This window comes from Zophobas morio, unplaced genomic scaffold, assembly GCF_036711695.1.
Source record: "Zophobas morio isolate AGI-343-1 ecotype UQ-CSIRO unplaced genomic scaffold, CSIRO_AGI_Zmor_V1 ptg000029l, whole genome shotgun sequence".
Classification (NCBI taxonomy): domain Eukaryota; kingdom Metazoa; phylum Arthropoda; class Insecta; order Coleoptera; family Tenebrionidae; genus Zophobas; species Zophobas morio.
The window spans coordinates 195,478-218,764 of record NW_026972134.1 but is presented as its reverse complement, the minus strand read 5'-3'; the positions used below and the strand labels follow the sequence as shown (position 1 = coordinate 218,764).

Below are 23,287 nucleotides of genomic sequence, written 5' to 3'. Positions count from 1 at the left end.
TGAATTTATTTTATTGATTTAATCAAGAATGTTTTATTTTTATTTATTCTATAATGTCTCCAACAGGCCGGAGGCCCAATTACAGGAAACATGACATACACAACACCCAGAGGCAAGGTGGGAATCGAACCCACGACCCAAGGTGTAGTGGGCAAGCCCGAAGCCAACTAACGCACCTGTTATCATAAGCATGGTAAATTTCGGATCGAAATGTATTTGCTCATTATAAAGAAATGATGACGTCACCTCAAAACGTTGACGAATAAATCCTAGCGAAAGTGTGCAAAATATGATTGATTAGTCTATACTTGTAATTTATAAATGTATTAATATTTTTAGATTTGCTTATACAGGTGACTCAAAAAAAAAAAGAATCATTTAATTTATTTTATTGCAAGAATTGCAAAACTGAATATTCTGAAATCTTGCAGACATTTTAAAGTTATTGTAAGCATGGTAAATTGTTAATCAAAATGTATCTGTTTATTCCCCCAAAAAAATTTATGAGATAATCTCAAAATTTTGCCGAATAAATTCTACCAAAAATGTGCAAAACATGATGAGTTTTTACTTGTGATTTATCATTGGATTCATATTTTCTTGATTTGATTAAACATGTGGCTCAAAAAATTTATGAGTCAATTTATTTTATTGATTAAATTAGGAAGGCTCACTCATTTTCCCAGAAAATTTTGGGAATACAATATGTATTGTTATTTTTAGTATTACACTGCACCAATCCAAGTTGATATACGTGTCCTTGCAAAAATGATGACGTCATCACAAAATTGTGTAAAGAAAAAATTCAAAATGCTGAATGTTTCATTGTTTTACATGCGAGGTAAGTTCTCTCGAAACAACTTTCGAGCAATTTTTTTTTATGACAACCTCTGTAAGTTAAAATAAAGACAGAACTTTCTTTGCCGTTGAAGTATATTTCGACAAATCCCGCTTCTTTAAAAAAATTATGAAATTTGATTTTGAGATTTTCGTTCCATAAAGTAAAAATCAGTGGTGCAGTTAACACCCCTGCATCACGGGGGCGCAAATTCAAAGTGGATGTGGTCCGCACAAATGTGGACAATGTGTGCGCCCCGGGACGACGCATATGGGTTTTCTATGTGCGATCCGGTGACTCATCATCACCGACGGGTCGAATAAAGAAAAGCTTGGAGGCGGAAGTTGCGATGAGCATTCCAGAACAACCTTGATAGCGAAATATCTATAAGGAACGTAGGGGTTAAATAGAGACCATTTTCGGCAGCAGTCAGTCTAGTCTAGCCCAGTCAATGAGAGAATTAGAGTCTAAGTTGAGTCGGAATTATAATCGGTGTTGTTAGTCGTATATTTTTAAATACCCGTACAATGAATATTTAAAGCAGCTAACCTACGGGAAAAAAGTAGGGATGTACCGACTAGTGGCCGACCGGTCGGATAAGCCGACTATTCGGCCGTTCTTCATCGCCGTCTGGCAATCGGCGACTAGTCAGCAAAACAGCCGATCGGTCGGCTTTTTTTATTAAAATTTAAATAGTATATAAAACAATTAAACCCGGTTTACAGAACCTCAATTAAATATTTAATTGCGATTTAATTTTTAACACCGTGTTAAAGTACTATATGCCCGACTCTACGCCAATCAGATGTCGCTAATGGCCTTGTTAAATGCGCGATCAACTTAATCTCAGTTAAAATATTGTATAAACTGGCCCTAAATTGTGTTATTCTTTATTTTTGTACTCAGTTATTACAAAAAAATTAAATGTTAAAATTATCCACACAAATTTAATACATTTTTTGGAAAACAAAGGAACTTTAGTTATTCCTTTTATTAAAATAAAACAAATTTTTAAGGTAGTCAGAGAAATAGAAAAAAAAAAACACTGTCTGTCGCATTTACATATAAACCGGTTTTAGCAAAGCCGAACAGTCGGCCGACTAGTCGGTTTTTACTGGCCGAACAATCGGCTAGTCGATTAGTCGGCCAGATCTACAGTCGGTACATCTCTAGAAAAAAGTAAATATACAGAATTTCTCACTACATGCTTATCTTAAATGATTTACGTTTATACTTCGAGAGATTTCGACTATTAGCACGTTCAGCTTACAAGCATTAGCGATTCAAAGAAAAAGAAATTTAATTGATTTTGTTTCCTCATCGCTGAAGAGAGGACTGATTAATTCATTAACCACACTTAGTTTTTTCCGTAAAACACTTCGGCAAGATTTTTGCAATTTCAAAGTTAAATTGTAAAATATTGTTACAAAAATCTCTGTACCAAGGGTAAAAACGCAACACAGATTCATAAGTCACATATACACATGCACATATTGTTTTATAAAATTTATTAACATTTATTCGTGAGAATTAAATAATAAATAAATAATTTATTGTATTCAAAGGATTTTACCCCAACAACAGAATACAAAATTAAAAAAAAAAAGATACAAAACAAATTAAATTTAAAAATATGTTATAAATAGCTTTACACAAATTTCTAAAAATCATGTGTTCATTCCTGAACAATTCTGGAGTAGAATTGTGGGCAGTAAGTAAAAAGCCAATAAAGCTTAATACTGATTTATTCAAAACAACCTAACTTATTTATACAAAACTACATATTTACAATATATCAGTGCTTCTAAACTCATGGTAATATTGCGTCTCAGTTTCTTGTGTTTCAATTGTGTATTATTTTTGATAATTTACACAAATAGTTTTATTTTCAACGAGATCCACACTTGAAAATTATTATTATTATTATTTTGTGGATATGGATTTTAAAATCATCAATTGACGTTCAGTTAACATTAGCTTTCTCATAATTTTCTTCGCGACACGTAACAACATAGACTGCGAGCAACTAGTCTGTCGTGGTAGGAGTCAATACGGAGCGCTTAAATTTCAACCGCCTAGCCCTAGTAATAAATCATGATATCGAACAGGATCTTTCCAAAAACCTGCGCAAAGTTATTTAAAATTGCTGTTGGGTGGTAATTTTCCATAGTGATGTGGTCCTTCTTAAATAACGGTATTATTTTCGAAATTTTCCAACACTCAGTAAATATCTGACTGTCAACGGCTAACTTACATACGAAGGTTAATGGTTATAAAATACAGCAGCATCATTTTTAATCAAAAACGCAGGGATTAAATCAGGACCGGATGTAAATTGTGGTTTCAAATTTTTTAATTTAGAGGAGACGTCGTTTGAACACTGCCTATATTAAAGTTATTTATAGAATCTGAGATGACATCGACATGGCCTCCAGATTCAGACTGAAAAGAGGATTTGAAATGTTTAGCAAACGAATTCACTATAGCCTCACCACATGAGATCGGTTCATTCAGGAACATCATATTAAACGATATTCCTGTGATACTCTTTTTTAACCCCCGACTGAACAAAGGGGTGTTATAATTTTGACCTCTTTGTCAGTCTGTCTGTTATAGTGGCACAGTAGCTGCCAAACGGATGAGCCGATTTTAATGTGGCTTTTTTTGTTCGAAAGATGGTTTGATCGTGATGGTTCTTAGTTATGTTTGACGATAATCATGTCAAGACCATCAGCTGATTTCTCTGTGTACTCTGTTGCACCGTAGCTCCAAAACGAATGGACTAATTTGGATGCTTTTTCTTTTATTTGAAAGCCGCTTCTTCAGTCGGGAAAGTTCTTACGAGAGTGGTTTGATGAATAATTGAGTTCGCATTGGATGAAAAAAGAAAAAGCAGTATTTTTTTATTAACTGCATATGTAGACTTCAAGTAAGTTTCCCATAGATGACATTTTTATAATGTCAAGTAATTCTGTCAGTAATTCGAGATTTTTATTTAAAAAAAGGAAAAAAAAATGCAATTTGTAATGATTCGGTTCTTCTTGGAAGGGAAAACTGTCACAGAAATCCATGAAAAGATATTTCCTACATTGGGCGATTTATATTCTTCTTATGAAGCCGTTCGCCATTCGGTAATGAGTACAAGCGCAGGAGAATATCCGCTGAATACACGCCACGTTCTGGAGGACTAAAAACTGCCGTCATACCAAAGTTCACAGTATGGTTTTGGTTGACAGATGAATGAGTTAACCGAAGCTAGAAGCATTTCAATCAAGAGAGTTTATTTTATTAATCTTCAACACAAGGGCGGAGGAATCAGCTTTCTTAATCAATTTTAGACTTTTTAAGAGTTAATTTTTTTGTCCGAAGATCTTACCTCATCATTATTTTATTGTTATAAAGACGAGCGTATTCTCACATTTTTAAGAAAATGGGGTGACTCGTTCTTAATTTGATTATTAATAATAAATTGTCTGATTCATTAATTGTTTGGAGTCACCCCGTATAAGCAAATCTAATAGTTATTTATTATACAAGCGGTTAAAGTGAATGTTTAATGAGCGGTCAGTTTAAGGCGAGAGCGGCGTATGCCGCGAGCGCCTTAAGACCGCGAGTTACACATTCATTTTAACCGCAAGTGTAATACAAAATTTTATTCAATTTTGACAACCCCAAGTCCCACATTGTGAAAAAATTGGTGATTCAAAGTTCAGACTCGAGAAACGTCAGAATTGACAGCGACCAAATAAAAGTTTTATATGCGTAGAATTTAGTGTACAATATCAGGTGTGTGTGTGTAGTATGTGACTCTGGCGACGGTGTTTGTTTATTTTAAACAAACTAAAATTATCGAAAAATTGCAAAATCATGCAAGATTCTAACGACAAAACTTGCTCCCAGAAAAGACCAGATCAGAAAGTGTATCAAAAGTTCCTCAGATGGAAAGAGCAGCAAGACACTGGAGAAATTACAGAAATGGTAACCATGGTTTTAAAACAGCAAAATAAAAATTTTATTTCGCTAGCGGTTTAAAAATTTTATGGTGTGGCCTACTGACGGCAAAATAAACGTTTGTTTACATGTCAAAATTGAATAAAAAATATTAATGCAGTGATAAATCACAAGTATAGACTCATCACACTTTGCACATTTAAGATAGGATTTTTTTCAGCAAAACTTTGGGGTGCCGTCATCAATTTTTAGGAGGGATGAGCAAATACATTTTGATCAAAAATTTACCATACTTATGACAACTTTAAAACATCTCCAAGATTTCAAAGCATTCGATTTTGTAGTTAAATCAATAAAATACATTCACGCATTCATTAATTTTTTTGAGTCACCTTGTATATGCAAATCCAAAAAATATGAATGGAATCATAAATCACAAGTACCAACTCATCATATTTTGTACATTTTAGGTAAGATTTATTCAGCATAATTTTGGGGTGACCTCATCAATTTTTTAAGGGGGACGAGCAAATACATCTTGATAAAAAATCAATTCGGAGTCATAAACTACATAATATAAATACAAAATTTGACACCAATCGGCCTAGTACTTTCGGAGATTATCTGTCTAATAAAAATCCGGGATGGCAGACAGACGGAAACGGGAGACCTATTTCTTCCTGCTGTAGGTGTCATGAAAGGTCGAGAAACCGTAAAAGTGGAGAGTGAGTCCACGGACTCGATTACAATACTTCCTTCGCTTACGCTGAGGAAGTAAAAATTGCACGGAAAGTATAATGAAACATATCCAGCATTTTCGAGTTGAGTTTTTAATTCCCGGACGTAAGCGACAGAAGTATTGTAATCGAGTCCGTCGGCCGACTCTCTACTTTTGTGTTTTCTTATTTTAAAATTATGTAAAACTGGTATATTAAAATCACAGCCAACAAAATCTCACAGTTGGAAGAAGAGGTGCCACTATTATCACAATCCGATGAAACAAGAGGTTGCTCACTTTTGTAAACACTAGAAAAATGTTTTGCAAACCCCTCAACAACAAACAGATTGAGGATCGCACTGTTCGCACCTTTCAAATTTCATTTTTCCTGGTATTCTTGAGTATTCTTTTTTGCACTGATATATGAGCAAAATTTAGAAGGATCTGATCTTCATTTCCCGAGGAAGTAATAAACTTTGGGAACACCTGCTTAATTAGAATCTTAATTTCACACTCTAGTTTCTAGTTTTTTCTTTCTGAGACAAAAGAGCAGATTTTTTAAACCTTGTCCATTGACGATTTTTAACCTTAAGTAATTTAATGATATTAAGAGTAAAACATTAGTAATTTTTCTATATTTCGCAACATATTTATGGAAGAGCTGTAGGTGGTATTATTAAGACGAATGCTAGAATATTAAATTTATATCTTCAATGCAAAGAATATCATCCCAATTCCAATTACTGTTCGCTTGATACAAACCTAAAAAATCAGCTTTAAGAAAATAATACACAAAATTCTGAATGTCTGGTGCGAATATGGCTGCAGAATGCAAAGATGAATGATGACTATCTACTTTCACAAGAGGATAAGTATTATGTGAAATAGTGCTGGCAATGTTTTCGGAAGTATAGATTAATGACAATGATTTGAACCCCTCGTCACTATTAAACAGATCTATTTTACGATGTGGCAGTTCACTATTTAGCATATCTGTAGAAAATCTGTGATGTACTGCAGCTAGTACACCCTATCCTTTTCTTCCATTCGAAGACTTAAAAACTTAGTGACGATCGGCAAAATATTTACTAGACTTAACACTATCCCCTAGCCGGGGACACTGACACTTTGATAAGTTGTTTTAAATTCATATAAATCTCCTGACCTTTGGTACACTTAGTTTTTGTCGTTATTATTACTTAGCGTAGTTTTAATAATTTTTGGCATACCGTTTATATCTTTTAGTTTGATATCCACCTCTCCTCCTTCCTTTCTATTCCTAAATTACTTTCTTATATGTACCACATTCCTTTACCGGGCTGTAAGATCTTTGTTTACATAAATATTATCTCGAGTTTGATGTGATCTGAAAACCCTAAGAACATCATTTGAGGAGCTAAGTCTTACTAATAAAGAATTAACTGTACAATTGTTTTTTTTTTTTCTTTAAACGTGCACACGTAAGTATTGAGTTCTCATTAATTCCTACATTTTAACAAAGTTAGTAAGATCATTTTCTTTCTGGTCAGCAAGATTATAAATTATTATTATTAGATTATTCGCACGTTCCTAGAGGTCCAATACGTCAGTGATAACTTCTTCATCATAGCTTATGAGCATTTGCTTGACTACTTGTTATCAGCTGGTTCTTTATTAGTTTGGTTTTTCATCTTATTCATGTCGTCTTTCAATTGATTCAGTTCTTGAAGAATTGAGACTATGTCCACGATGTTACATTTTTTATCGAAGTTTATGTACCATATTAATTCTAGACATTCAGCTTCTTGTGGAGATAGATACACTAGCACAATTCAGATGAGAAATTTACCCACAAATATCGCACGACAAATCGTATTTGCAATTCATTTTGCAAATATGGGACTTCAATAACGTTATCAACTATTGTTAAAAACTTACAAACTGATTAGATAGACAACTATTGGAAAAGCAAATACGAGACGTCTACTCGACCAGACACTCGACACCGACACATAACAATATTCACTTATTCTTTGTAAATTCCGACCAAGCAATTCTTTCCCGCAGAAATTATGGTCGAAACCGATTAGTTTCTTGCAGTGGATGTATATCAGATCAACTCTAACGAAAGTCGGAGAATGTTCAGGGAACATGGCTTATAGATCAAATCGCTCTGAACGCTTAGAGTCGACATTTTCCTGAGTGTGCTCTGGTCTGTAAATCAAACAAGTTCTCAGGTGACGACATAAAATTTAACAATTGGTCCGGTAGTTTCGGTGATTATCTGTCTATAAAAAATTGACACAAACAGGCGAAAGACAGACAAATAAAAACTGTATATTTTAGCCTACAAAGTTATCAGTACCTCTTTGTACTATTTCAACTAGTGTGAGTGGAATCACTCTTAAAAGAACCCCTCGTAAAGCTGCGCGATCAAACGAATTTTCGTCGCGCGGGACTGGGTTGAGTCCATGTTCAAATCTAGGGGTACGTCGTGTGTCAGTGTCGACGCGTCAGATGATTACCACTTCGCTTCACTTGTTTGTTGTTTTCGGTCGTTTGATGTGTTCGGTGTTTTCTGAGTTATATTATATATATTATAGAATTAACAAAAAATACAATTTGTATACTTAATTTCAACTATGACCAATTGCTATAGAAAACACTTAAAAACTTTGTTTATTATTGAAATAATTTTCCGGATGCTAATTTAATTATCTATATGTAGTAGAACTCATCTTACCTAATGGTTTAGGCACCTTATCCTTTGGCCCCCACACTCTGACTGTACAATCGTCAGACACTGAAACCAATATTTGTGGGTAAACAGGATTCCATGCTACACAGTTTACTGTTCTTGTATGACCTGTCAAAACTGCAATTGGTTGTTCGTTTCTTATATGCCAAATGTAAACCTGCAGGGAAAAAATGTAAGTTAATATCGAGAGATTACGTCATCACATTGATGGTGGGCATAATTAAATAAATTTTGGTTTAGCGTTTTATTATTTACACGATACTCCTACAAAATACATCTAAAATTTCACAACAATGAATCCAGCAGTTTCGGAAAAACGAAACAAAGGTATGGCAAATATGAACATGTTGTACGACGCTAGAATATATACGGGACCTGCCTGGAGAGTGCTTAGTTTTGACATATATAGACAGTGATGCCACTACAAAATCAGGAAAGGACGGGCATCTGAAAGCGTTAACGCATCGTGACTTTTGCTCTCTTTACATTTTACTTTGAATTTCTAATGAGGCATAGTTTATAATGGTTATAAAGGGCGTGTAAAACCACTAAGTGTAATTTTAATGAATTGACAATACTGCAATTTAAACGGTTTTATTCTATACAGGGTGATTTCGAAATATATGCAATAATTGTAACCACGGTATCACGTACCGTAGTAGTGTGGACATGTAGAAAAAAAAAACTCATTAAAAGTCGAATGGGACAAAATCCCCATGAACCACCCTTGATGAGATGACATTGATCCACCTTGTAAACAGTAGGCGGAAAAACGATGTAAACAATTTCAGTTTCAATTAAAAGTAAAACCGACTTTTTGCTGGTTATCATTCGTTCATCCATGCATTAATTCATCGTTAAACGTCAATGGAAAGATTATTCGTTGTAGAAACAAATGGTGGTCCTGATAAGGACCGATTTTTGGTAATGCTTCATGGTGTTCGGCTTTTTATTCTGACCGATGTTTGGTCATTGCCACAACAAATCCACATTGTTTATTACAACAAAAATAAGAGCAACTTAGAATGCTACTACCTTTTTACGACAAATGGTGAAAATATCCTTGGCTAGCAATACAGGCTTCATAACGTCGCAACATGTGTGCTGATAGGTAAAAAATAACACCGGGAATTCAAGCGGTTGCTACTTCCACTCGTTGTTGAAGCTCTTCGATAGTTTCTAGACGCTCTTGATTTCCATAAACTAATTGTTTCATCTAAACTATACCGGCCCACACACTTATGGAAAACCGTCATTGAAATCGTACTTCACTACAAACTGTGAAACTGCAACTTCAGATGCAAGTCGGCGACTGCTGAGGTCGGGCTCTTCTTCGACGCGTTCCAAAATTTGTTCTTCAGCTTGCAGTATTCTTTCGGTCCTATCACGGCCACGATCGTGAGTTTGAGGCTTGCAGCTACCATGATCTCGGAGATGTTGTACCACTGATACAAAGGTTCGCGCCCACGGAATAGCGTGATTTGGAAAGCGCTCGATCCACAATTCGCGGGCCAACCTGGCGTTTCTATCAGCCACACATAAAGCATTACCATGTCGGTACCCTCTGAATCGGAAAAATTTACCATAAACCCAGTGAACCCAACACACGACGCAAACCAACTGACACATGACTGGCCCTTATCGTGTTTTTGCACGTTGGTTATCGATGCGTCACCTTTTTGGTTGTTAATCCTAGTCGTTCTGTGCCATTCATTGAAAGAAGTAGATCGAGAAACTGCCAACGGCGTGTGTAACAATTTATATTTAATTTCAAATAATTTTTTTCTAGACAATGCTACCACTTAGGAACGTCAACTTCACACAGTGCAGTAATTTTATTGTGAACTATTCCTCATTTTGCACACATTTCAAAATCAGGGTGTATATTTTATAAACAGCCAACTCAATGTAATCAGAACAGTAGCAATCACGTAGCCTAGTAAGGATATGAAACTCACGTTTTCATGTTATTTCCACACTACTATTAAAATACATACCCCTATATTTTTTAATTCAACACTGGTATAAATACGTATTATAATTATTGGTAACAACAAAATTTGGTTATGAAAACGTGGTTACAGGTTTTACTAATGTGAACACGTTTCGTGATTATCATAAATATTACAAACTGATATCAATATCCTACCTGATTATCTTCACTTCCACTAGCAATAAAGTCTTGATTTGCTCCACCAAAAGTTGAGTGTATTGTAAAATGACCCTGAGTGACTCCCTGATATCTTCTAAGTAAACATTTGTCATTCAAATCCCATAAATGAACACCTTGTGTGGCAACGTTTAAAAGTGCAAGTTTGTCATTCGTATCAACAGTGAATGACATAATGGCATGATCTTCTTGTAATCTATTTGAAGATAAACTGTAAACACAATTTACAAATATATACTCATACAAACATTTGATGGTCTGACAGCTCTTCAAAAACATAACCACGAATACGATGATGTGTATCAGAAGCTATGACAGTTTTACCATCTTTCCTACACCATAAACCATTTACACGAACACCTTCCCAAGAGTCCATTACATTTCCTTCCATATCACACTGATAAAAATGACCTCTAATGCCACCCACCTTCAAAGAGTAATTAACAACATTTATTCTTATTTTTATGTTTGCATATTGATACCACAAATTTTGTTCCGTCCTTGTGCCATGCACAGCATGCCAAAGCGTCTTCAGGTGATTGTGAAACTTTTAAAAACTTTTCGGTGTCTATATTCCACAACCAAACTTCAGGACTTTCTTCTGGTCCACATGCAATTAAATGAATCGAGTCGGGACTCCATGAAATATACGAAGCACCTAAAATTAATTATTCGACACATCAGGTAATTTCTTGTTTGTACTGTTTTCTCTATAAAACAGCTAAGTGAATAACTTAATTTGATTTAATTGCTCTATAAGTTTTCAAAATATTTTCCATTAGAATCCTTCCGTGCGAAATAGTTACTAAATATTATTTCCGCTGTGTTTTGTTTCCAAACGCATGCCGTATTCGAGTCGGGCTAAACGTTCTACATTATTTATGTCTAAGGAAATAATAATAGATAGGAGTACTTATTATATAAAAGTAAGACTTTATTCACGCAAGAATCGTTTAATAACAATAAGATTTCTTGAGTGAATAAGTGCCGTAATACTCGAATGTAAGTACATATTTACATAACACAATATTTTATCCAACTCTTCTGTAAATTTTACTTAAACTTTTAAAATATTGATAGGAAAAATTCGGAAATGACAAATTTATTAGTATTTAGAAAGCCATGCCTGGGGTATTAAGGAAACAGTTTCTAAATCAATAACATTTTTATCAAAAATTGTGGAAAATTAGTTACTCCTATCAATTTAAATAATGGAGAAGAAAGTCGTTGAAAATCCGCAGTCCATTAAGGATAAAGCGGCTATCGTTTCTCTAAAACTGTTACCAGGAAAGTCTCTGAACTTGTACAAAAAGCAGCTCAAGTAATTTGAAGACTGTTGTAGTGTATTTCCCCAGACTAGAGAAATGTCTTGGTTCTTCATCAATGTGGACAAAATACTCGACGTTGCAGTCTACGTTAAGTGTATATAAAAATATTAATTAATCTGGGGGGTTATTAAATCCCACAACTGTTTCTTGGAATTTTTTTTGTCAAATTCAACACTATGTTTAAAGAGCCATTCCTGCATTTCACATTTTTTACTAGAAAAAGTGGGTGGTTTATCCAACTGAACCGAATGATACGGTGCATTGTCTAAAACTACCACACATTTTTGGCTCAACTTTGCCAAAGCAGGAATGAGGAATTTTTATTGCAATTTTTTGTTGCAGTAAAACTATTTTAGGCATTTTCTTTTTAAATAATCTGGCAATGATCTGTGAATCTGTCACAATGATAAATTATCTATGCTGACAAAATTAAAACATTTGTTTGCTTGATTAAAAAATCGCGTCTAATAATTCTGATCTAATAAATGAAGTAGAAAAGTGGCAATCCAGCTCAAAGCAAATGTCAATCAGACTACTGACCACGGTTGTAGCTACTGACAGACAAAAAACTAAATCATTAAATCAGTTTATCCAACTTAAAGAAACCATATCAAAGCCTACTTTACTATATAAAGATCGTGTTTGGATAATAGTCCGCACTCTAAACACCAAAAAGTCCTCATGCTGTAAACGCAGACCAAGTAGTAGACTAATGGATAGGTCGGTCCAGCACTGCCGCATGGACTGATCTATACCGGTACGGACTAAGCTGAAGAAATGACGGTGTAAACGGAAAGGGACTGACCCAAGCGAATTGTACCTATTTTACCGACACGGCTGCAATTTATGTCGTATTCGGTGTTCGCTAGTGTCGAATCGTTTGTTGTGAAATACCTTTATTTATTCATAATTAATACTGTTGTTTCAATTGCTGTTAAATAAACACCGATGACTGACGTTACTATAACCTCAGTATAATCTTTAATAATACGTGGTGAGATGGCGCTTCACAAAATTTGGGACATGGCCAACTCCATTAATCTCTAAAGAGCTTCGGTCACGTGTGTCAAAAGATACATGAATCCAACTATATCCCACTAGATACTGTGATCTCTATCACACTGATTTTTTAATACTCCATGAATTGAGAAATGCTACTCGATATTACGGTGTTAAGTTTGATAATGTGCTACCCCAATCTTTGAAAAATATGAACAAAATTAAAAAAAAATCCTTCTGGACAATGTCTTCTATTCGTTTGAGAAATTCATGGATTTTTTTCATCAATAAATGTACTATACATAACTTTTCCATTTGAGATGACGGATCTCTGAGATACAATAAGTATTGTACTTAGTGTGTGAAATGTCACACTTAAATCTTTGTTGACGTATGCAAAATTTGATTTAAATTAATGCATTACAATAAATTATAATTATTATTTTAAGACTCACCACTGATCCGGAAATGACCTGCATTCATGCAAGACTTCTATCATTACGAGTACTAAGACCAAGTAATGATATGCATTGGTCAGATTAATAAAAAACTTTGAGATCTTAGAATTACAGAATTCTCTAATCTTACCCCATCCTCAAAAGCCTAGCGTAACTACCGCATTTATCCACGCATCACTTGAAATGTGACCTACACTACTCTGGCCTACTGGTCCCAAACTATTCTGACTGACATGATCAGACTCTTCGAGAAACTTACAAACAATATGACATGTTCCTAACCAAACAGCTTTTTTCATTTTGACAATTATTGAATCATTTAAGTGTAAATATTTCAAATTCTCAACTAAACTATTTGGTACTACACCTACATTGGAGATAATTAAAGGTAAAGATTTAGCATTGCCTTAATTTCTATTGACAATTCCAGATATTTTGAAACTTTGGTGTGGTATGTTTCTATTATGTTGTCTGTTAGGAACAGCAATTATTATTATTATTATTAATTATATTATTATACTGTACTTCAGGGGCCAGGCAAGTACTGTCTAAATAACCTAAAGCCAATTTTTCATTTTTTACAGCTTATAATTCGATTTGCATAATGTATGTGTTTTGAGAAAAATTAAAAACAGTATTTTGAAAAAGTATTTACCGTAATTGTGTCCTTCTAGAATTTTCTTTAAAGAAAGTGTACATGTTTCTGGATTAACGTCCCAAATGATTACATTAGTGTCCTTTGAACCCGTAGCAAGTTTGGTGCCATCTGGAGAAAACTGGCAAAACCAAACTTCATCACAATGATCATTTAATATCTGAAACAAAAAAAAATAATAAATAAATAAAAATTACATATAATCTACGGAGGCAGAATGAGAGGAGGGAAGATAGTTTGAAAAAGCCCATGATACCGCACTTTCGACTAGGATCATACATGGTTCTTCCAACTCCTCCGAGAAACTGGTTGTTCCAGTGACGCGTTCAAAAGCTCTCGTCGAGAGGCTGAACATACGATACAAAAAATAACATGTAGCAAGTTAATGGACCCGGGTGCGTTAGGTAGCATCGTGCTTGCCCGCTACACCTTGGGTCGTGGGTTCGATTCCTGCCCTGCTCTGGGTGTTGTGTAAGTCCTCCGTTCCCCTGTAATTGGGCCTCCGGTCTGTAGGGGAACGTAATTCAATAAAAAAAACCAATAACTAACAATAATGGCATTGATTAAGTACATAAGTATTTAATCGATGTTAATAGTAAGGGGTGTGAATGGGTAAAGGTCAAATTCTTTTACTATTTGCTACATGTGAACCCATTCGTAACCAAAGTCCACCGCCTCTGATCCTCCGTTGACAACTGACCGTTTCCGATGTAATACGGAAATGATCATAAATGGCTCTTACGTGGAGCTCTTTTGTTGGCGTTTATATAACATTAATTAAGTGACGGACGCTCCTTCCTGTCATATTACCTCCATGATACAATCTAACATAATTAATATCGCGAAGAAAGCGCAGGAAACGATAAATATAAATAAAAAAAGGAACATGTTTAGTTAATTTCCAAGAAAAGAATTTTATGTAGTCTATTATTTACTTTAAAAATGTACAGTAACAATTTCATAAACACTGGCAATACAAATGTTTATACCTTCAACAAGTAGATACCTCACCACTAGTTCGTCACAAATATTAAATAAAAAAAAAATTACATTACTATGGACTGACAGTAATCTTTTGCACATTCTACCAAGTTTTACCATGTACTCATCCTTTTTGTTAAAAATGCACCAAAAATCAAAATAAAAAATGATAATTATATAATTACAACCATGATACAATAAGGTTTAGAGGTATGATACTCATGCGACGCAATCTCGTCCGCTGCGCGCAGTGACGCGAAGTGGTGACCACTTCTCACAGATTTGTAGGGGAATACTATTGTAAAACAAAAATTTCTCGGTATTTTTAGAAAACTGTGGGTGATAAAGTGTTCTAAGAAGAATTATGTACGTATTGATCAAATTTCAACACAATGTACATATGTACAACACCTTTTGAGGTTTCTCTAAACGTATTGCAATAAAAAAACAACCAAATATTTTTGTGGAGAGTCTTTATGTCGGAAATAATTAACAAATAACTTTCAAAATTGATTAGTCCAAAGGCTTTTTCGTAGTAAAACATTCAACATACATTATTTATTTACTTATTATGAGAAATAAATAATATCCACACACTTATAAAAATATATTTATTAGAATGAGAATGCATGATTGAAATAATAAAAAATAAACGGACATGCTAAAATCAAATAAAAATAGTTCACTCTATTATTATAATATAAAATAATAAAAAATAAAATAAGTGTTACAACCGACAGAATATTACTGTAATTTATGTAAAAAAATATGAAACAAAAAAATGTAGTGCTTACTTACAAATTTTAGATTTTTTTTTTATTTATTTCACCCCAATTACATCCTTTAACGAGCGATTAAGTTGTTTAATTCTAAAATATATTCTTAATCGGAAAAATATTTTTTTTTTACATTCTTGCTACATTTGATGATCGTAGATTTTTGTAAAAACTGTTTCATATAATTATTGGTAACTTTGAGTATATCTTGCTTTCGTAGAAATTTCTTTGCCTTTAAGCAGAAACAATGAAGGAATCCCAGTTGACTTAAATTTTCTTGCATTTTTGGGAAAATAATTTTGTAGTTCGTGTTTAAGGTTTCTTTCATAATCGTCGACCACAAAATTTTTGGAACAAATTCGTGCCTAGTTTGTATTTATTTTTTAGCGCGACAACAAGCAATAACCCACAATTTTTGTATTTCGGCATTTTTGGGAAACCGATAAAAGTGGATACCTTGTTCAAATGTTGTGTAACGATTATTGTTGTTGCCTCCAAACCTTGTACAACGCATTGTAGATGAAATTCTCTCAGAAAAAAGCGGAAAAACAGTAACAGAGCGCGCAAACACGCTCGATCCACGTCTGATGGTGATCGAAGTGGTCACCACTCGCCGTCATTGCGTGGCCTTGGACCTGCGCAATATCATTCCTTTAAGATATTTATTCCATGATTACAACTATTAACAAAAATTACATTCTTCATTGTTCATTGTTATATTGGTAAATATTATATGCTTTCCGTTCTACACTGCTGAAAAGACACATCAGCGTGCAAAAGAAATGACATCGAGAATTAATAATATTCCAACAAGTGATTTAAAAATAACAGATTTTAGTATAATATAAGATATAATTGCTATTTCCGTTTCGTTAGACATACTTTACAATGTTTACAAAAAAACAGGGCCAAATTCATGAGTTTTTGTTGATGTACTGTTTGATAAAAAAAAAGGGCCAAAACACAGTGACATGAACGTCTTATAAATAAAGCAGAAGATTCAGAACCACCACTGATGGTATTGGTATAAATTATTCAAATGCAAAATAACATACAGTGGAGATTCGTTGTCAATGAAAAATACTTGAATTTTACAGATATGTAGCCATTCATCTATGAAAAAAATACCGCAATGAAAAATATGGCAATCGAGTTGAGGCAAAAATGCAATCTTTGAAATAGTCACAACTTTTCACAAGTTAGATAATTAGAAACCTTACAGAACATATTTTTTTAACTTCAAACGATTTGTTGAAAAAAACTGACTTTTAATTTCTATAAGTTTGCAAGAAATAAATGTATTAAATAAGCCAAGCAAATAAAGATGAGTTGAATAAATTTACCACCATCATGATAACCAACTTGTAATCCAGCCGTCTTAAGATAGTTGTGCACAAAAGTTATAAATTGTTTTTTAACAAACTACTAATAAATAATTTAATTTGTCAACCGGGTTCATCAAGCAGTTTCATCTGCGTTAAGACAGAAATCAGAAAATTTCATTAGCAACATCTCAAAACATAACGAAATGTAGTTCTACACTGTACCTGTAACAACGTAATATTAGTGTTGCTAATAAGTGTAAAAATTATAAAATGTGTTGTCTACCAATAATTTGAATATTTATGAAATGTTGAAAAGTGGATATGACATTGTAATACCAGACTTCAACATCATCAAAACTGACTAATGTATAACTATGACAAAGTTCCATGGGTCTAAAATCTTTAAGTCTTTGGTCAGAAACTATTTTATTTCTAATAGCAAAAATACGTTTTAGCAGTTGATAGGAGATAAAAAATGTCTGCAATTTACAAGTAACAAGTAAGTATTTCATTAGACTATGTTACTTTTCATACAATAGTACTACAATTTACAATATACATATTAAGTAACAATTTATTAACAAAAAATATTGGCTTACTTACCTGTATAGTATGTGTTGGAAATGTATCCCTTGCGCAGCAGTGATCCACTAAAAGGGAAGCGTTGTCTAACGTAATCACTTGGGCTGTATTGTGATGACTACAACGTGAGGTCTGTAATTCGAGAGCTTGGTTGAGCAATGTATGTAAGCGGCTAGGTGGTAACATCACACTTGGAGGTAAGTAGGACTGTAATTTTTCCATTAAGTTTGTTCGAGATTTCAGACCTTTTCCATCCCTAAAACAAAGAGCATCACAATTAAGCAACACAATACTTTTATAAAATAAAACCTACGACTAAAAAATTGGTGGAAGGCTATTTCGACAGCGCTTCCCTCGCCCTTGAAGTATAATCTGACAACTCTAGCACTTTAAAAAATATATATAATTTGATTTTACGATTTGCCTTTTATGATAACCTCTGCAAATAATAGTTCTGCAGCCTCCGCGCCGTATGATCAATGTAAATATATTTAACTAGCTTTTGCCCGCGACTTCGCACGCGTTAAATTCCGAGTAAAACAATGTTACTGTGGGTTATCCATAAGAGATAGATATATACCATCGGGGAGTTTTCTGTAGACCTTTTCAAGGTGTACAATACTTAGTACATTATTTTGATAAATCTCGTAGGGTTCAGCCTGCGTTTGCAATGTAAGCGAAAAAAATTGGTCTAAAGAGTTTAGACAGTACTTCCCTCGCTGTCGGAAACTTGACGACTGCATGCCTATTGTGTTTTTTTTCTCATTACATTTTTGTAGTGGGAATTTTAAAAAAAATTGCGATGACGTCATCAACATTTTTGCAAGGACACGTATATCAGTTGGGATAGACGTAGTGTAATACTAAGAATAAAATTATTATATTCTCAAATTTTCGGGAAAATGAATTGGGTCGTTTTGAATATTGATTTGTAATAATCAATAAAATAACGAAACAATTTACTCACGTATACGTATCAGAGGCAACTGAAAATCGTGTATGTATAAACATTCTTAATTTAAGATGACAGGCGTAACAGCATACGTGAGAGTCAAACAGAGAAACTGTAAACAAAACGACCATCGGTTTTATTGCTTCGACTTCCGCTTATTATATAAAACATTGGGTTTTATTTTAATTCTTGACGGTGAAATTCACAATTGGTTGATTATAAACATGTCTATTTCACATTCGCGGAACCAAGTGAACGCATAAAACAAATGCAGGTCTGTAATGTTAAAGTCGATGTAAATAAGCGTGCTACCCTTATGTTTCAACCGAGTTTTTCCTTTAACAAATTTTGTGTCTACCAAATTGGGTTGGTTGGGGTGTAATACTAATAATAAGTGTTGCCTTTAATTTAATCAATAAAATAAATTGACTTCATTAATTTTTTTGAACCACCTCTTAAGAAAATCTAAAAAATATGAATGGAATGATAAATCACAAGTACAAACTCATCATATTTTTTGCATTTTAGATAGGATTTATTCAGCAAAATTTAAGGGTGACGTCATCAATTTTTTTAGGAGGGATGAACAAATACATTTTGAACAAAAGTTTACCATGCTTATAATAACTTTAAAATATTCCCAAGATTTCAAAGCATTCGGTTTTGTAATTCCTGATTAAATCGATAAAATAAATTCACGCCTTCATTAATTTTTTTGAGTCACCCTGCATATGCAAATCCAAAAATATGAATGGAATGATAAATCACAAGTACAGACTCATCATATTTTGTACATTTTAGATACGATTTATTCGGCAAACTTTTGAGCTGACGTCATCAGTTTTTTGTAGAAGATAACCAAATGTATTTTGACTAAAAATTTATTATGCTCTTTATAACCTTAAAACATCTGCAAGATTTCAAAACATTCGGTTTTGTAGTTCCTGATTAAATCAATAAAATAAATTTACGCATTCATTAATTTTTTTGAGTCACCCTGTATATGCAAATCGAAAAAATTTGAATGGAATGATAAATCACAAGAAGAGACTCACCATATTTTGTACATTTTAGATAGGATTTATTCAGCAAAATTTTGTGGTGACGTCATAAATTTTTTAGGAGGGACGACCAAATACATTTTGATCAAAAATTTACCATGCTTATGATAATTTTAAAACATCTTCAAGATTTCAAAGCATTCGGTTTTGTAGTTCCTGAGTAAATCAGTAAAATAAATTTTGCGCATTCATTAATTTTTTTGAGTCACACTGTATATGCAAATCCAAAAAATATGAATGGACTGATATACCACAAGTCCAGACGCATCATATTTTGAACATTTTAGATAGGATTTATTCGGCAAACTTTTGAGCTGACGTCATCAAGTTTTTGGAGGGGATAACCAAATATATTTTGACTAAAGATTTATGATGCTCTTTATAGCCTTAAAACATCTGCAACATTTCAAAACATTCGGGTTAGCAGATTAAAATTAAATTGCAAAATGTTGTTTTATAATTTTGATTTTTTTTCCAAAAATCTGGACGTTTCGGGTAAAAACTGAATTCGGAGTCGTAAACTACATGTGTAGGACTATTTTATTTTATACAATTTAAGACCCATTTACTATGTACAATTTTGAAGTGACGTCATCGCATTAGTGGTGGGGATGATTAGACAAATTTTGGTTAGCGTTTTACCATCTACATGATATTCCTAATATAAGTACACAATTTCACAACAATCGGTCCAGTACTTTCGGAGATTATCTGTCTAATAAAAATCCGGGACGGCAGACAGACGGACAGACGGACAGACAGACGGAAATGGGAGACCTATTTCTTCGTATTCTAGAGGTCATGAAAGATCGAGAAAACGTAAAAATAGAGAGTCGGCCGACGGACTCGATTACAATACTTCCTTTGCTTACGCTCGGGAAGTAAAAATATGAATGGAATTATAAATTACAAGTACAGACTCATCATATTTTTAACATTTTAGATAGGATTTATTCACCAAATTTTAGGGTGACGTCATCAATTTTTTAGGGGGGATGAGCAAATACATTTTGATAAAAAATTTACCATGCTTATAATAACTTTAAAACATTTCCAAGATTTCAAAGCATTCAGTTCTGTAATTTCTGATTAAACCAATAAAATAAATTCATGCATTCATTAATTTTTTTGCGTCACCCTTTATATGCAAATACAAAAAATATGATTGGAATGATAAATCACAAGTACAGACTCATCATATTTTGTACATTTTAGATAGGATTTATTCAGCAAAATTTTGTGGTGATGTCATAAATTTTTTAGGTGGGACGACCAAATACATTTTGATAAAAAATTTACCATGCCTATGATAACTTTAAAACATCTCCAAGATTTCAAAGCATTCGGTTCTGTAATTCCTGATTAAATCAATAAAATAAATTTTGCGCATTCATTAATTTTTTTTGAGTCACCCTGTATATGCAAATCGAAAAAATTTGAATGGAATGATAAATCACAAGAAGAGACTCACCATATTTTGTACATTTTAGATAGGATTTATTCAGCAAAATTTTGTGGTGACGTCATCAAGTTTTTGGAGGGGATAACCAAATATATTTTGACTAAAGATTTATGATGCTCTTTAGAGCCTTAAAACATCTACAACATTTCAGAACATTCGGGTTAGCAGATTAAAAATTAAATTGCAAAATGTTGTTTTATAATTTTGATTTTTTTTTTCCAAAAATCTGGACGTTTCGGGTAAAAACTCAATTCGGAGTCGTAAACTACATGTGTGGGACTATGTTATTTTATACAATTTAAGACCCATTTACTATGTACAATTTTGAAGTGACGTCATCGTATTAGTGGTGGGGATGATTAGACAAATTTTGGTCAGCGTTTTACCATCTACATGATATTCCTAATATAAGTACAAAATTTCATAACAATCGGTCCAGTACTTTCGGAGATTATCTGCCTAATAAAAATCCGGGACGGCAGACAGACGGACAGACAGACGGAAATGGGAGACTTATTTCTTCGTCTTCTAGGAGTCATGAAAAATCGAGAAAACGTAAAAGTAGAGAGTTGGCCGACGGACTCGATTACAATACTTCCTTTGCTTACGCTCGGGAAGTAAAAACTATAAACTCTAATATATTCAATACAGAAATAACTTATCAAATTTAATATTTGAAAACATAATTTTATAGTTATCTTTTAACATACACCCTTACCAATTCGTGCGTTCATGCAATTCTTGCGTGTTTGAACACATCATATAACCGGACAGTTGATGTACTCTTGAAGTATTGTGCTGTAATGGTGTTAGTTCATTTCGCAACACATGTAGAGCATCTAGTACTCTTGCATCTTCCAGATATTCCAAATATTTTTGCTCCAACAAAAGAAATTTCATTTCCTAAAACATAATTGTTGTTTAGCGACTCGGCCAGTTTTTTTTTTATTACCATCAAGTTATGTGAAGATCCTATTAAAGAGTTTAATTCTTGTAAATCATGATCAGCCTTTGTCCAATCTCCGTCCATCACGTGCTGACGAAATTTTGCAGCAGCTGGATGATCCAATCGACATCCTGATTCTGCCATTAAAGAGTCCGCCGTTCTACTGCAACGTAAATTTAATCTTTAGTCAAGTGCCTCAAAGTTTTAGAAGCATATCCGTTGAGCAAAAATATGCCTTAATAGAGTCAAGCACACCCAAAATTAAGACAATAAATACTTTTGCAATATAAATGAAACCAGTGTAAAGCTTTGTGGTATTTGTGTAATGGTTAATTAATTCATTATATATTTTATCTTAAGAGTAATAGGTTTTAAGGTAGTTTGTGCAACTGTTTTACGAGATAAAAATTCAACATTATTAACAAGTGAAGTAAAGTGCTCATAAGTGATGCAACTGTGGCGGCACAATAAGCAGAGAAAAGATAAGTCGCCTCGTGGTCCAGTGGTTAAGATACTTGCCCGGAAAGCAAAGAGACGTGGGTTCGACTTCCACCGAGGCACAACATTTTTCTCTGCTTACCTACACAACTATGGATACTACTAATACATCTAATGACAATATGATTTTTTAGGTTAAATGGGCTGTCAGTTTGGATTAATGTTATTCTTAATTTTATGTTAAAGCTGCTACTGTAAGTGCTCATTCACAATGGGCATAAAGCATAAGGATGTCATAAGCATTAATGCATAAAAATGTATGTTTAGTGCTCTATGCTTCACAATGATCATAATGCTTAGGACATCCTTTGCTTTATGCCCATTGTGAGTGAGCACTTATGCTCATTGTGAACGACTACAATCATAGAGCACTAAACATAAATTTTTATGCATTAATGCTTATGATATCCTTATGCTCGGTCTAGGACAATTCGGCGCGAGACATTTTGGCGCAAAGCCAACTTGGCAAATCGTCCCATTCCGCCTTATGCTTTATACCCATTGTGAATGAGCACTAAGACAAAACGTCGTATATCATAGTGAGCGAAGTACCATTATAAGCTCGTGAGAGCAGTATCACTCGCGTTAACGCGCTCATGACCCTACATTCCCACTCGCTTAGAATATAACATTTCTTTCACTTATAATATAAAATACTACTACACAAGACGCAAACATTTAGTGCGTTTATGGCTTTGACGTTTAAAGTACTTTACAGCCGACCCTTCATAAAACTTAGCAAATGCAAACCATGCTACGTGTGAGGGACGACCGAGACAGTACTGCCCTGTGCTTTTGCCAGAAAAGGTCTTTTCAGGTAGGTTATCAGTAAGCGGGTTGAAGACACCCG

At 33.7% G+C, this 23,287-nt stretch overlaps 2 protein-coding genes and 1 long non-coding RNA gene across 3 annotated transcripts in view; 2 read left to right on the top strand and 1 right to left on the bottom strand.

Moving 5' to 3' along the window:
- The window catches only part of LOC135137696 (uncharacterized), a 234,463-nt gene that overhangs the window by 51,207 nt on the left and 159,969 nt on the right, over positions 1-23,287 (top strand). The gene's annotated exons all lie outside the window — the stretch shown is intronic.
- Positions 1-23,287, top strand: part of LOC135137692 (uncharacterized protein K02A2.6-like) — a 197,924-nt gene that overhangs the window by 142,054 nt on the left and 32,583 nt on the right. The gene's annotated exons all lie outside the window — the stretch shown is intronic.
- LOC135137691 (WD repeat-containing protein 26) overlaps positions 1-23,287 on the bottom strand; it is a 38,071-nt gene that overhangs the window by 616 nt on the left and 14,168 nt on the right. Inside the window, exons 2-9 of the mRNA XM_064067407.1 lie at positions 21,946-22,102; positions 21,712-21,896; positions 17,540-17,774; positions 13,855-14,014; positions 10,897-11,072; positions 10,663-10,841; positions 10,394-10,610; positions 8,230-8,401 (exon numbers count right to left, since the gene is read on the bottom strand). Coding sequence (XP_063923477.1) covers positions 8,230-8,401; positions 10,394-10,610; positions 10,663-10,841; positions 10,897-11,072; positions 13,855-14,014; positions 17,540-17,774; positions 21,712-21,896; positions 21,946-22,102 — 1,481 coding nt within the window. The remainder of the gene's footprint in view (positions 1-8,229; positions 8,402-10,393; positions 10,611-10,662; positions 10,842-10,896; positions 11,073-13,854; positions 14,015-17,539; positions 17,775-21,711; positions 21,897-21,945; positions 22,103-23,287) is intronic.